The sequence below is a fragment of the Prenolepis imparis genome, unplaced genomic scaffold (assembly GCF_030444845.1).
Source record: "Prenolepis imparis isolate NDT839.2.m4 unplaced genomic scaffold, iyPreImpa1.0 SCAF_2, whole genome shotgun sequence".
NCBI lineage: Eukaryota > Metazoa > Arthropoda > Insecta > Hymenoptera > Formicidae > Prenolepis > Prenolepis imparis.
Window position 1 is genome coordinate 8,311,590 of NW_028141160.1, and position 16,345 is coordinate 8,327,934.

Below are 16,345 nucleotides of genomic sequence, written 5' to 3' on the forward strand. Positions count from 1 at the left end.
GTGATTGTTTTATAATATTAAATAGTAATTATTGTATAAATAAGAAATGCCAGTAAATATTTTAATACATCAATGTTGCTATGAATAAAACATTCTCTTGAATCATAAAAATATTATCCCAGATCACATTAAAATTCTTTACAAGAATACACTTTTAAATGCGTCTATGCAAATTTATCAATGATACAATATCAATTTTACAGTTCAACGATTGTGTGTGTTTGCGATAAATTGTAATTCTGTTTCTTCTCAAAGATGAAAACGCAGATAGATCAGAGATATGTCGATGTAATTTTCCGACAGAAGCCAAATTTTTAAAAATGTCAGCGGAAATTTTTTATTTAAAGTATATTCCACAGACTACTATATACATTTTTAATCGCGTCTTTTTATCTATTTTAATATTTGATCAATGTGAATAAATTTAATTGGATGATTAAATTAAATGCAGCATGATACATGATAATAATATATTAATAATATAAGATATACTAATATATTTTATATAAGATATGTTATCGGAATTATATGTCAAAGCATAGCATTACATGCAGTTAATTTTTTTATTTTTTTATTTTTAGGAAATCGCCGCCATTCTAATCAGTTTTCAGAGACACGCCGAATGGCAAAGTCGGGAGGTGAAAGTACGACCACGAAGTGGTTCAATGTTACTGTACTCGAGAAAGAAAGTACGTTACCGGCGAGACGGTTACTGCTGGAAGAAGAGAAAAGACGGAAAGACTACACGGGAGGATCACATGAAACTGAAGGTAATTTTAAAATAAAAAAGGAGAATATTATGACATTGACAAGAAATTGATAAAGAGTAACAATATATTTCAATAAATTTTGTTATTAAAATTTACGGAAGGAGTTTTTACACACATTTGCTGCTATTTACGACACAATCTAATCATATAGGTCCAGGGAGTCGAGTGCATCTATGGCTGTTACGTGCACTCGGCTATTCTTCCGACGTTTCATCGCCGGTGTTACTGGCTACTACAGAATCCGGATGTTGTTCTTGTCCACTATCTGAACGTTCCTTATCCGGACGGCGATGCGAAGCTGGCGGCCCTGCCACCTTGCCTTGCGCTGCCGCCAGACAAGAAGGAATGGACGCGAGACGAGCTAGCGTCGCAATTAAGGCCCATGTTTCTCGGCGGAGATGATGATCCGAACAATCCTCATCTCACGCAGCACTCGAACCATCCTGTCGACATGATAGTCACTCAGCTGCTCGACAGGCAGAGGGCATCTTCCACTTCCACCACCAGCAGCACTCAACTCGCACCTAGGAGACTTACGCCCGACAATCAAGTATTAAACCTTTTGACATCAAGATAAATATTAATTTTTGCGGAATTTATAACTTGTAAACATTAATTTGCCTCATAATAATTTAGAATTTTTTATAGCGAAAGCTTTCTATAACATTATTGTTTAATACGATTGTATGGTTAAGTCAACTCTTCAGCATATGCATTATTATTCGAAATAGGTCTCTTCGACAACGGGAGGTCAGCAACCGTCGACGACAGCGGCTCCGGCTCCCCGTGTGTACTCAAGACATTCCCATTCCACTCAGAGCCAACAGCCGGCTCCTCTAGTTTTAAGTTTGCAACAAATTCAAGGCGGTGGTGGTCTTCTGATACTCAATAGTCAACCATATCATCATCAGCAACAGCAGCAGCAGCAACCGCAGCAGCAGCAGCCGCAGCAACAGCAGCAGCAGCAGCAGTCGCAACAGCAGCAGCAGCCGCAGCAGCAGAGTCAGCAAGTGGAGATGCAACAGGTCACTGAGCAACAACTAGTGCCGCAGACGAGCGTAGATCGAGAACAGCAGACGCAACAAGATATCGAGGCACAGGAGAATATAGACAGATCCGTCGTGCAATCTCTGCCGATCGGCGGTTCCGGCTCCGAGGTGACCGATTTTGCCGAAACGCTGGATCTCAGTCAAGAGGACATTCAGAGGACACTGTCGGCTAACATGGTACCACCGTCGCCGTCGCCGTCGCCGGCGGACAACAGCATGATCAATCCGATGGACTTTATCGATTCGTCGGATGACGTGCTGGTCAATCTAGACGCGTTCGACGTGTTTGGCGATTTGCCGGAGCTGCACGACTTCGAGGCCGATCAAACGAAGCACGAGGAACAGCGAAGCGGTCCCGAGAACGACGTCGGATGTCATCCTGGTACAACCGTCCATATTGCAGAGTATAGTCCTGAATGGAGTTACACCGAGGGTGGTGTAAAAGTGAGTTTAAATATTTGCAGCTAATTTTTCTCTTTTACATTCACAGAATTTTATATCCATTTTTTATACATTATATTTTATTTATCTTTCGAGAAAAAAAATATATTTTTAATATTTAAAAATAATTATATTTAATAAATTAAATTGAAAATTTTATATTATTTAAAAAATATAATAATGTGATAAAATAAAAATATAATAATATGATAATATGAAAAAATATAATAATATAATAATTGATCTTTATAAAAGAGAGAATAATATTTCTATAAAAATATATCATGTATTCAAGAATTATCTTACGATAATTCATTTTATAACATTCTTCAGGTATTAGTTGCTGGTCCCTGGACCGGCGGTAGTGGTTCCCAATCGTATTCGGTACTTTTCGACGCGGAACCGGTTGAGGCGTGCCTCGTGCAACCAGGTGTACTGCGCTGTCGATGTCCCGCGCACGCACCAGGAATAGCGTCCCTCCAGGTAGCGTGCGACGGTTTCGTCGTGTCCGATAGCGTTGCCTTCGAGTATCGTAGAGCGCCGACAAGCGAACCTAGCCCAGAGAAAGCTCTGCTGGATCGTCTCGCGGACGTCGAGGCCCGTTTGCAGGGTCCCGGTCCGCCGTCTCCCGCAGCACATCTGGAAGAGCGACTGGTTGCTTATTGCCAGGTACTTTATTCGATATTTCCACGTCGATCATTGAGAGCTCTAATTTTACTCTTAGACACACTAGGTATAACTTAATAAGTTACAGCGTAAAGTTTCGGCGTGAATTATTGCAGGATGCTGTTGTCCGTCCTTGGCGAGCTGGAGCGGAACCTCTTCAATCCGGTGGGCCTACTCTTTTGCATCTGGCAGCCGGATTGGGATACTCCAGGTTAGCCTGTGCACTCCTTCACTGGAGAGCGGAAAATCCTAGTAGCGTTTTGGATGCCGAAGTCGATGCTCTTAGGCAGGATAGCGCCGGCCTTACGCCGCTTGCTTGGGCTTGCGCGGCAGGACATGCCGACACCGCTAGGATTCTTTACAGGTTCGTAAAAAAATCATATTTGTCTTGGAACAACATTTAACGTTGTTAATGTACTTACTATTAATTATAATAATAATAGACTCGCTATGGATTTACGACGAAAAGTGCGATTTGTGCGATTCGCAAAAGCCTTACATATCATTAAAGTAATTTTTAATAAATGTTTCTCGTTGACACTGTCTTTCGTAGATGGAACGCTATGGCGCTTCGCGTGAGGGATTGTCAGAATAGAACGGCGACCGAACTGGCCGCGGAGAACGGCCACGCGGTGATTGCCGAAGAACTGAATCAGCTCGAAGTCCGAAGGCAAGACGAGAGGCTCTTCTTGCGACCCGCCAGCCCTAGCCCCAGGAGGCCATCTCAAGACAGCGGTCTCGATTTGGCGTTGTGTTAGTTTCGTTTGTTATTATACTGCCCTCTCTTCCGTATATATACACGCGCACGTACAAAGACACACACACATTCACGTATCTAAACACGTATATTCACACTCTTCCCTTTTTTCGCTAGCCCCTTTATATACCGTCACTATATTCCCTCTCCTTCTTCCTTCATCCAGTAAAGATAATAGAGTCACAAAAAAGGCCGTAAGTCATGCGAGCGTAATAAATTAGGCAACGTGTATTAGCATTAAGTGGGGTTTATCGAAAAATACACAGGTGGCTCGCCGCTGCTGGACAACATGGAGTTGTTGCAAGAGGATGAGTCGTCTTTAGGCCTCAGCGAACAGGGAATGGAGAGCGCTCCGACCCCTCAGGAGACCGTAGGTCCGTACCTTCCTCGTTTTCCTCTTCTATTTGTCTGTCTGTCTGCCTGTCTGTAAAAAACTATCCGTAACTCTGTCTATTCTCTGTGACACACTACCGATAGAGCAAATCGGCCTAGACGTATATATACTACTACAATTACGCGGACTGCGTAGAGATCCTAGTTGCGTCCCTCGTTCGCAGACACACACACACACTTTTTACACGAACACACATATACGCGTACAACAGTGTTCTCTTTCTCTCTCTGTGTGTGCGGTCGACAATCACGCTGCCTATCTCTAACTCTTCTGAACTCTTGCAGCTTGACAAATTTTTGGTGTTGCTTGGCCTTCGTAACCGCTGATGTTAAATGAATCGCTGTATAATATCTAAACTTTCTTAGCCACTGCCTATTATCTGGCTATTGAAGCCTGTCCTCGAGCGACGATAATCTCAAATGCGTGCAATCTTTAAAAAAAAAAAAAAAAAAAAAAAAAAATGGCAGTACAGCGATTACTTGAACAGACGCGCGATCTGTTCAGTCAACCAATGTGGACGTATGGCTGCCTCAAATTAAAAAGACTTCCAACGAGTAGATAATTATTCACTGGCGACTTGTCTAATTCGACCTGTCAATTCGTGTCATAGCAGCGCAGTTGTTGGTGTTAAGCATTTTAATCTGACATTGCGACAGCAACATCCCGGTGTGGATCGTAGAACACGCTCACGGCTTTTAAACTGTCAGTGTTGTGATCGATGTGATTTCGGCGGTCCGCCACCACGAACTTTTCGAGTTTGGCTAGGGTGGTGATTCCTTTTTATAGGGGAGGAAGACGCGAGGGTGCTGACATTGGCAGAGCAAATTATAGCGGCGCTCCCGGAAAGGATCAAGAGGGCGGAGGGTGATTCTCCGTCTTCTTCCTCGCCACCGCCACCCACGGCACCTCTGTCACCCTTGGAGGACGCTCTGATGGAACAAATGGTGAGTGTATTGCACATTAATTTTGTTAATTAATAATCGAAACGTTTTCCTTTTACGTCGAAATAATATTTCATCATAAACTTCATTAACATTATTTCAAATTATAATCTACCGATTTCCAAATAGATTAAGTAAGCACGTAAATCGGAATTGTACAGATGATTAATTGGAACATTAAAACTTGCCCGGGTATGGTAAAATCTTCGCACGTTCTACGATCAAAGGAACAGTAGAGCGCGCGATCATTAGATCTCCCTCCTGAATCATAATTAAGAGCAAAACTTTGAGCCTTGACAAATGGGACGCCGAGGCGTCTGGGGGAGAGAGTTTTCCTACCGCGTAAAACTCAATTTCCATGCTAATCCTGCTTATAGCCTCTCGACTCCGGAGAACTGTTCGACTCGTATCGCGACTGCAACGGCGGCGCCGCGTCGATCTCGGACGCCGACGCCGACGCGAGTCCCTCGAGTCCCTCCAGCAGCTGCCTGACACCGGACTCGCCTTCCCCGCCACCCACCACGGCCGACTTCTGCGAGTTTCTGCAGCTGCAGCTGCATCTCGACGGCAACGGCAATGCACACAACGGTCATACGTACTATTCCGGCGAGCGCAGATTGAACGGCATGATCGGTTCCGGGGCTTTGGCGGCTACGGGCGACAGCGAGGCGGATCTGAGCAGATTGACGCTGTCCGATCGCGAGCAGAGGGAACTCTACCACGCCGCCAGGATGATTCAGAAGGCGTACAGGAACTACAAGGGTCGCCAGAGGCAGGAGGAGGCCGAGAGACACGCCGCCGTTCTGATCCAGCAATACTATCGTCGTCATAAACAGTGCGCTTATCACAGGTGAGTCTCGTTAATCGCGTCTGCAAGATATTCTTAGAGTCTATGTGTGTGAATTGGCAGATTTTATTAATATATTTTATATTATATATTTTTTTATATTCACATATATATTCACAAAATGAATCAGCAGTTTAGATATATTTCACGCATCTCGATAATTGTCTTCCTTTTTTGTCATTTTGCGTGCTATCGAACTTCCTTCATTTAGAAAGTTTTCCTTAAGAACGGCGAATGAATCACTCGTTGTCGGACTATAATAGTACTACTTCATGCGATGCATGCAACGTTTAGATACAGATCGTCCAAGTTTGTACGGGCGCGTGTTATCAGGTTGAACTCAAGGTTCTTAAGTATGACAGATCGTTATCTCGCATCGCGCAGACATCGCCAAATAGCTTCGAACTTACAAAGTTAAATTTCCATCGATATTCCGTTGGTCGATGAAAGAAGGGGGAGGGGGAAGGGGACATCTTAATAAGCGACAATTAATAACCGGGAGAGACAAGACGTACCATTGCGGGCCAACTTAATGACCTCCGACTGAATTAGACTGATGCCACCAAAGTTCGACTCGTGTACCTTTCTCTTTCTCTCTCCCTCTCTCAGAGCGAACTTTTAATTGGCATCGTAAATAATTCGAAAACTTTGCGGACTTCTCTGCTTTCGTTACGGTGGCCTGAATACAGAATTAACTTGGCATTAAATTAATACGACTTTTGTTGAAGATGGAGACCGGTATATTCCCCCGTTCCTCATCCCTCTCTTCGCGTTCGCTGCAAGTTATATACGTAGCAATTCAAACTTCCCAGTGTAATGTCTCCGAAATTAGTGACACAATCAGCAGACTATACATTATCATTGTAGAATCTTCACGGAAACACAGGAAGAAATTAGGAGAAATAACGATAGATATCGAGCGCGCGGCCAACTTTGGGAATATCATTTGTCGAAGAGCAAAGAGGAAACGCGTTAATTTAACAAAAAAGTTTCTACCTTTTCGAGAGAAGCTTTTTTTATTTTACTGCATTTATTTGACGAAACTTTTCTAAAATTGTTATATGCGACTTACTTTTATCGAAGCTTGAATCGTGATCTCGCAATGTGTTCTCTATTGACGAATTATCTTTTCGAATATTTGCATTCTTTACGCCGTGTCTTTTGACGCAGGCAAGCGACGAGGGCGGCTCTGGTGATTCAGAACAACTATCGAAATTATCGCGCCCGGCCAGGCTCGACCAGCATCAGGCAACAGGCGGTCCATCAGCAGGCGGCTCATCAGGCCGCGCGGAAGATCCAGCAGTTCATGCGACAATCCAAAATCAAGTTAGTATCCCTATACGTGTGTGTGTACAGTGCTGCATTTCCTGTTGCAACGATGTGCACGCACATTAGTTACGTAGTAGAGACTTCTTGTTAGCACACGAAAGGCTTTATCGTACCGAAAAAGAAAAAGACAAGTGTAAAAGTTCTAAAGTCTCCCTCTTCTGTGTGTCACTTATGCAGCTTGTCGTGGGACGATTCACGACCGGTAAGTAACGTATCTCATAGTAGGGCGTTTTCGTTTTCGGTAAAACAAAAGTGCTCGTTTATCTCTCGCTCCTGTCTCTTCTGTGCCGGAGGGAATTAAATGCGCTTTCGTCGTTACGTGTTTCCTTTTCTTTCTCTATCTCTCTCTTTCTCTCTCTCTCTCTCTCTCTTTCCTTCCCCCTTCTATCTCTTTCTCTTTCTCTTTTTCACTTTCTCTCTGTCTTTCTATTTTGATTTGCACCCTGTTTTTACAACACACGAATTAACGAGTTACATGTCTATATATCGAAACCGTGCTTCACTTCACGTTTGACGATGCTTCGTGTTTATTGTTTGAATGTCTCGTCGGTATATATATATATATTCTCTGTCTTTGTACAATGAAACCGTGTATTTGTTGCTTAATTAATTATAATATAGAATTACCGAGTTCCTCGATTACCACTTTGTCAATCAGTTCTCCTGATAAATACATCAAATATATTGCATATTAATTATAAATTATTATTGCATATATTTATTGCATATTATCTATTGCGAATAATTGAAAAACCAACATTTGTATTCCGCTATAACTTTTGCACATTTTATTTTTGAATAATTCAAACGTTCATACATATAGCTTTGAAGAGAATCGAAATTAAATTATATTTATTTTTCGATACTTATGCATATTCATTGGCTAATTAAAAAAAAACTTTATTTACGAATATTTAATCAAGTTTTTAATTTGTACACATATTGATATTAAAAAAAAATAATTTCAATATATGAGTTTACATATTTACTAGAACAACACAAGCGTGCTCTACGCGCGCGCCACTCCTCGATTTTATATAAAAAGGAATTATATTTTTATATAAAATTTGTTTAAACAGAATTAATATTTTTTGACAGAAATCAGCTGATAACTGTCAAAAATATTAATCGAGTTTAAAGAATTATGACATATTATTTAAAACATATTATTATTTTAATTTTCATAACATCTAATTATTTTAAAAATTAATTAGCAAATTAACTCTATAGTCAGTTGATTTCTGTCAAAAAATTTTAATAAAGCGTTAATTTGCTAATTAAATTTTAAAATAATAATTTGTTATAAAATGTAAAATAGTAATATGTTGTAAATAATGTTATGATTTATCTACGATTAATATTTTTTGATGAAAATCAGCTGATAACTGTCAAAAATATTAATCGAGTTTAAAGAATTACGACATATTATTTAAAACATATTATTATTTTAATTTTTATAACATCTAATTATTTTAAAAATTAATTAGCAACTATTAGGTACTATATAACATATTATTTACAGCATATTACAATTTTAAATTTTATAATCTATTATTATTTTAAAGTTTAATTAGTAATTCAACGCTTTATTAACATTTTTTGACAGAAATCAGCTAATTAAAGCATTAATTTGCTAATTAAATTTTAAAATAATGTTATAAAAATTAAAATACTAATATGTTTTAAATAATATGTTATAGTACTTAAACTTTAAAATTTTTTGACAGTTATCAGCTGATTTCTGTATCCTTTTTAACATAAAATCGAGTAATGGCTTTCGCGCTTGTGTTGTTCTAATCTCTTCTCTTTCTGAAAAAGGCATGTTTCGATTCTCGCAAGTATTGTTTCCGCTTTTTCGCGATGTTGATTAGCTGACTCGATTTACGTTGTACGTTATATTTATAGCATCGAGAGACTGTCATCGCGAGGGTTAGCAGTTTGACAGTTTGTCCAAAATAAAATTAAATAAAATAATAATATGTTTTAATACTTTAAATTCGATTAATATTTTTGACAGTTATCAGCTGATTTCTGTCAAAAAATATTAATCGCGGACAAATAAGTATATGTTATAATACTTTATCCGCGATTAATATTTGTTGACAGAAATCAGCTGATAACTGTCAAAAATATTAATCGAGTTTAAAGTATTATAATATATTATTTAAAACATAATATATATTATTTTATTTAATTTTATTTTGGACAAACTATTAAACTGTTAATCCTCGCGATGACAACGTTCGATGCTATAAATATAACGGACAACGTGAATCGAAACAGCCAATCAGCATCACGGAAAAGCGACAACAATGTTAATAACATACTTTTTTTTTTTAGAAAGGTATTATTTTAAAAGATGAATGATGCATTCACAAAATATCCGAGTAATAAAATTTCTAACACAGTAGGAACTATTAAGCGCTTGTTATTAAAGAGGATTTAACTCGGGATTGGCGCAAAGTGTTGAACGGGGAATCCGCTTAGATGCGACTGTTTGTTTCTGACTGAGTACCGGATTACAAAACTGCCTGATCATTCGGTGTCATGTGTGCACTCACACCGCGCGAGCGATACATCCGGATATACGCTCATCTTATATAAAGCGTACGTCTTTCTGCCTTGTGAATCAGACTGCAGAACGCCAGGGCCGTCGCAAACGGGAACGGGAGGCCGCCAGTGGTCACTTCACGGGCGGCTGCTGTCCCCCAAAGCTCGCCCTCATCTAGCCCAGGGGCCAGCCTAGTAGCCGCCAGCCAGGAGGTCACCTAGTTGACTGTCAGTCCAAGGGCGTGCAGAACGGCGACGACAGTTCGGTAGCGAAATAACATGCACGGTTATGAGGAGAGAATGAGAGAGAGTGAGAGAGAGGGAGAGAGTGAAAGAGAGAAAATGAGTTGATGAACGAGATGAATTGCGGACGTCGCATCCTACGATCTTGACGAGCGAGATCGTTAGTGACCACTACGACTACAACTACTGAGAAAGAGGGTACCAGACGCTCACGACACGGATGATACGCTTTATTCTCTGCGTCTCCATGATTTGCGTACCCCAAAAGTGGTTGACCTATCTATCTATCTATCTATCTATCAATCAATCTAACTATCTATCTATCTATCTATCTAAAAATTTATCTCATATAATTTTGACTTTTTGTCCCTCACACTGATGAGTTAAGCACTTGGAGCACCGCGATTTTATATCCTCGACTGCTCGTTCGTTTCGCTTGTACTATCTTTACACTACTACCGCATTTTCTCCACGCGTTCCTGTATCCTCCTCCGATCGACATGAGCCAGCATCGGAAGAACGTCGGATGGACCAGGCGAACCTAACCGACCGGATGGATTTGCGAAGAATCCGCACGCAATCGATCGATTCGAGAAGCATGTTTGTATAGAATACACGGTTTTATCTTCTCTGCTTGTAACGTGTAAGATTTATCTTAACGTGTCTCGCGTCTACGAGAAACGATGAGAGAAGTATATGTACGTCCGGCACGTACGTTGATTCCTTGCGACAGCATCGAAGTCGACGAACCGTTCCCGTGATATTTTATTGACATATTGGCTGCATCGAGTTGAATCGCACAAAAATCGTTGTCGCTTTCGTATAAGCTCGGATAGCTCGCGAGCTTTTTACCACCGACAGATTCTACCGATACGTAGATCTGAAATGAAATATTTCTTCGACACACTTCGAGGCTCTTTGCAGCTGTAGACACGTTTCTTCTTTGATGACGCGTTAGTCGACAAATTCGAAATCTTTTTGAGAATAAAGAATTAAATAGATATATATATATATATATATATAAATTAAATTGAGATCGAGAATTTTATATGTTTACATTTCTGAAAGTTAAATGTCGTCGTGCTCGTCCTATTTACGTTGCAATTTACAATTTTGCATTCTGAATCTATATTAAAAGATTAGATTAATATAAAAATCTCGTAATTTTTACATTAAATATAAATAAATACTTTAAAAGTAACGACAATTAAAGCTTTCTTTGCCTGAAAAATTTCGTCGACTCGTGTCAATTACGAGCATTATTACTGTTCACGTCGACGTAGTTTTATCACGAAGAAATATTCAAGCAGAGATTATTACATTAATTTTTTTCGATGCGATGGCATCTATCGATCACCGTGTAATTTCACTTTGCAGTAGGGAACAATTAATCTTTTCTATTTTTCTTTACTAATACGTTTATCAATTTTTGCTCCCGAGTTTACCATAATTGATTTTTAGACAATGCTGTGGCTAGATTTGCACCGATAAAAAAAACAGAGAGTCTGCGACGAAAAAGAGAAAAAAAGAGCGAGCTTGAAGTTCTTCGAACTTATTTTATATGTTTATTTTATATGTTTATTCGCATGTTGACTTCGGAGTCGGTTGATGTTAATGGATGTCGATTGACAGATGAATGAGCGAATAAAAAAGAATGGTACGAAATCGATTCTAGAGATAGAATAGTGGATTATATTTTAATTTTGGCGACGGATAAAATAAGACTTGAATACATACAGGGCAAAGATAAAAATTTGAGTATTTGGCACGAATTGGAATAACACAATTAGAGTATTGACGCTTTGCGATATTAGATTTTTGATTTTCAATCGGGATGAAGCTGAACATTGCATTTTCAGCTATAAAAGCGTCGAGACTCCATTCTATGTATGTATTAGATGCGAAAATATTGACTCGTTCATTACGTGGTAGAAAACCGACGTTTTGTATCTTTCGTGTACAAAATTCAGTTTACTCGAGAGACGAAAAATGAACGAAAAAGAAAAAAAAGAAGATGATATACTTTGAAGAATTTCAGGAAAAGGGCGAGAGAAAAAGAAAACGGGGGAGAAACGGGACGAGGAGAAAGCGGCAGTATATATACACGAACGAGGTAGCTACTAGTAGGCGAATGGGGGAAAGGAGAAGAAAATTAAAACAAAGAAAAAAAATAGAAAAAAGAGGAAAAAAAAATAAACAGACCCTTTGTCTAAAGGGTCTCGCAACTTCATCCACGGGCTGTGCTAGTCACAGTATAATCAACTTTGTAGAGTTACTTTATAGAATGTAAGCTAGTCGATTACACATTGTTACAAAAACTACCTACCTACCGTTTCTCTCTCCGATAGGGGATTTTTTTAAAGGTTCTCTAGCGATATAAAATAATTAGCGATTAATTAAGGGCATAGTTGATTGCGGACGCGTGCGAAAAGAGCGGCGCACAAGCCGCGGTTGTCCCGCGTTCAAAGTCTTGATCGAGAGGACAAACGTTTCATTGTGATAAATTAATGGTGATCCAAGAAAGTATTTCCGCGCAATTGGGGGACAGGAGGAAACGGAAGAAAAAAAAAGGGAAAAGAAACATACACGTACGTCTCGCGTGTGACGATTCTCGCTGAGACGAAGATAAACAGACAGACAGATAGACGAGAGATCCGAAGAGAGATGAATTTAAATGGCGAATCGCGAGAAAGATTATTGCCGCGCGATATCTCAGGGGAGTTATGTGTCGATACTATGTATGCGCGTAACGTAAAGGGGTACTATGCGAATCTGAATTGCCGAATTTCTCCGAGAGAGTAATTAACCCATATCGACTCTCTCCCCTTGGGGTATTTTACGCAGAATCACAGCAGGTTGTGAGATTTAATAAGTGCGACATAAGTGCAAAGCGCGCGAGAGGCGGTATATTGCAATATGTACATATATATACATATATATATATATATATATATATATATATTGTATTTGTATATATATTTACATATATATTGTACACACGAGTCAATTCCAACGAGCATTTTCATGCCATTAAGCTTAAAAAAATTTTATTAGTTAGTAAAATGATACGAGAGAGAGGCGTGCGCGCGGAAAGGGTTGAAGATTGAAGGCGGGGAAGGGAGGATTAACAAATTCTTACACTCTTTTAATCATTGTTAATTAATTAAAATAATCACGATCCTATCGAAAAATATTTAAACAAAAAAAATGAGTAAAATAATATAATTATTATATACACAAAACTATTATATTATAAATATATATATTCATATTTTTGCTTATTACATATTTAAGAATCTAATTATAAACAAGTGCTAGCGATTATAACGTAGCGGGCACGAGAGCATTGACAATGAGGCGCGAAGGACAAAGAAGTCTCAAGTTAGGAATATATTTGTCGGATCAGCTTGTCGTTGTGCGTGGGACAATTTAAAGAATTCCGAAAATTCGAGGATGAAAGGCGAAGATTTTTTTCTTTTCGGTAAAAAAAAAAATACGCGCGCGATCTCACAGCGAAGAGGACGAGGTCCTCGGTGCAAATTTCACCGAGGACAGAGTGCACTGTCGCTTTTCCGTGGTTTCAACGAGACTTTATCGAATGCAGTATTTTTTACCCCGTAGAACGGCGGACAAAAAGTGGCCGATACCGCGCGAATTTTTCATAGGCTTCGCCGTATCGTTCGTATATTTGCACAATTAACCACGTACAGTACGAACAAGCTAAGCTAAGGGTACTCGTTAGGCTGAGGGTCGAAAAAAGGGAGGAGAAGAAGAAGGGAGGCAGACCGCTGGAAAAAAATAATCTTAATTAAAAAGACATCGCTAGGATAGACGCTTCGAAGAATACATAACTTTAAAAAAAGGTCATTTAATACAAATTATTCTCAAAATATAAAGAAGTTTAATAAAAAAAAAAGAAAAAAAAGTAAAGAAAAATTTTTAAATTCTACGTAAGAAAGCCAAGAGTCAAAGACGACTAGATGATAGGAGCCGCATGGCCTAACTGCTGCCACTTTAATTAATTAAATAATTAATTATAACTTTATTACTTAATTAATCTCGATACAACACAGAAATGGGAAATGACAAAATGAGAAAAAAAAGAGATCTATAACACACTACAGACACACACTATCTCTCACGCCACTTTTTAAACTACTCTCTAGACGCAGAGACGAATCAGTAGGTAATATATTTAATAGCGGACTATTAAGCAAGAGATTATAAAAAGAATTAACTTCTCTCCTAAACCAAAAATAAAGAAAAAGAAAAAAAAATGGGAAACGAGATCGAGATTTGCGCTTTACAGATTCGAGATATATTTCCAATTGTCCAGTCTTCAGAATCGCGGGCGCGATTTTATGCGAGATTCGCGACTTCCGTCGTCGCGAGCCCCGCTGATATATATCGCTGAACGTCCCGCCAAATCGCTCGTTTCGAGAATCGTATTTCCGGAATATTCCCGAGGGATACACACGAGCCGGAAGTGCGCTTCGGCAAAACGGAATATCAAGATTTTCGAGAGAAAATCGGCGCGGGCGCGCGAGTCATCGGAGCGAAAACCGCGCGGCTCGCGCGGACGCGATATATCTCGCCGATATATACATATATCTCGCGGAAATCTCTTTCCGTATATTTTTTACAAAATAGTGAAGAAAAAAAAACGAAAAAAATCTGGCACACACGCGGTCATCCGGAAGCTTATCGCGCGCGTGTCCGCCTCTCGACGACGACGCGATGCGGCGGGGGGCGCGAGAGAGGGTTACATTTACACGGGGGGGCGAGACATGGGATAGAGCGATCGCGCGAATACACACGTCACGATGTCGAAAGGGTCGAAACGATCGGGTCGGTGCTCCCTCATGTTCGTATATACAGATACGGATGTGAGGAACACAGATGTATATACATCACGCAGTGACGTTTCAGAGTTACAGTCATACACACGCAAACACAGAGACATACGCAGAGGGAGAGAGAATTATGAAAAAAAAAAAAAAAAATACATGTATTTACACGGAATATACATATACAGAATACAAGCCAAAGACCCCAGAGACACGCATTGTTCCTTCGTCGAGACGGTCACTTTGTACCTGCTTGCTGCCTGCCTGATCCTGAAATACGACGCAACTCCTAGTCTCGCGTGGCGGCGTTCACCAAAAAACCCGAAACACACATACACGCACACATATACACACACAACCCCATTTACTCGACTCGATTGATAACGTCCAAGTATGTATGCTATGAGTACTTTCGTTGTGATAATCCGGTTTGCGCGCTTGCGAGGATTATTCGCTCGCGAGAACGTCGAGAATCGAGATGATTTACCATTCGTTGTTCAGTCCCGTCGTTGATTTTTTTTCGCGATAGGGAAGAAAAAGAGAGAGAGAGAGAGAGAAAGAGAGAGCGCGATTCTCTCCCCCGGAATGTTGATGTGATTCGACGGCTGTTTCGACATCAATCCGCTCTATAACGACGTTTCCGCGTTCCAAAATTCGGGGACGATTTTTACGCGGGGGGACCTCGCGAAAAAAAAGGAATCTAAAAAATATCGCACCCGCAAAATCGATCGCGTCAGAAAATTTTGGAACGAGGACGGCGTGGCACGCGTAACGTGCTAGATTTTATTAGTGAAAACGAATAACGATATAAAAAAAAGGCTCCATCTCTCTTGTAATATTTTTATTATCGCAAGCGTATAATATATATTATATATATATATATATATATAATTAAATTATATATATTATCAAAATAAAGGGATTATGCCACTGTTTATTATTTATTGACTAACGTTCGACTAATATTGTAAATAATAACGAAAATATTTTATCTATATTTCCGATCTCCGGGGGGCGTCGGGCGGGGGACGACGTATTATCTCTTGTCCGTCTCTTTGCGGCTTCCAACACCGGTCGCCGTTTTCGCCCGCCCCTCTATTGTTACACCATTTCATCATTGCATTTAATAAATTATATATTTATTGACTCACTCACCTTTTCACTTGCGGCCCCATTCCCTCTCTGCGATCTCTCTGCGATCATCTCGCCTCCCTTATGTCCTTCCTGAATATTTTTATTATAATATTGTCGGCTTTAGATGTCTAATTACATCGCTAATGGTTATTAGTCTCGGAATATTTATAAAAGAAATATAAGAAAGAACCGTAGAAAATTATAGTAATTTTTTAAATTAATTATAAATAATAATTTATTTGTATAAAAAAAAGAGATACTTTGTTGATTTGATAAATAGAGAAAGAGAGTTCGATAAATAGAAGAATAAGTCTAAGTTATGTTTGTCAGTAATTGGCTTAGCTAATCAATTTGCAATAAAATACTGATTGCGAGCT

The 16,345-nt window shown here is 39.5% G+C and overlaps 1 protein-coding gene across 4 annotated transcripts in view; it reads left to right on the forward strand.

Annotated features, from left to right (window-relative positions):
• Camta (Calmodulin-binding transcription activator) overlaps nt 1–15,980 on the forward strand; it is a 54,029-nt gene extending 38,049 nt beyond the window's left edge. For 2 of the 4 annotated variants that reach the window (XM_083058443.1, XM_083058446.1), the window contains 11 exons: nt 582–770; nt 922–1,320; nt 1,502–2,263; nt 2,594–2,929; nt 3,043–3,290; nt 3,480–3,679; nt 3,950–4,057; nt 4,864–5,021; nt 5,396–5,868; nt 7,036–7,191; nt 9,828–15,980. In XM_083058443.1, coding sequence (XP_082914569.1) covers nt 582–770; nt 922–1,320; nt 1,502–2,263; nt 2,594–2,929; nt 3,043–3,290; nt 3,480–3,679; nt 3,950–4,057; nt 4,864–5,021; nt 5,396–5,868; nt 7,036–7,191; nt 9,828–9,966 — 3,168 coding nt within the window. In that variant the 3' untranslated portion in view covers nt 9,967–15,980. Of the gene's footprint in view, nt 1–581; nt 771–921; nt 1,321–1,501; nt 2,264–2,593; nt 2,930–3,042; nt 3,291–3,479; nt 3,680–3,949; nt 4,058–4,863; nt 5,022–5,395; nt 5,869–7,035; nt 7,192–7,371; nt 7,397–9,827 lie in introns of all 4 variants that reach the window. The other 2 variants (XM_083058444.1, XM_083058445.1) reach the window with 2 other exon arrangements.
• Nucleotides 15,981–16,345: the final 365 nt, after the last annotated feature.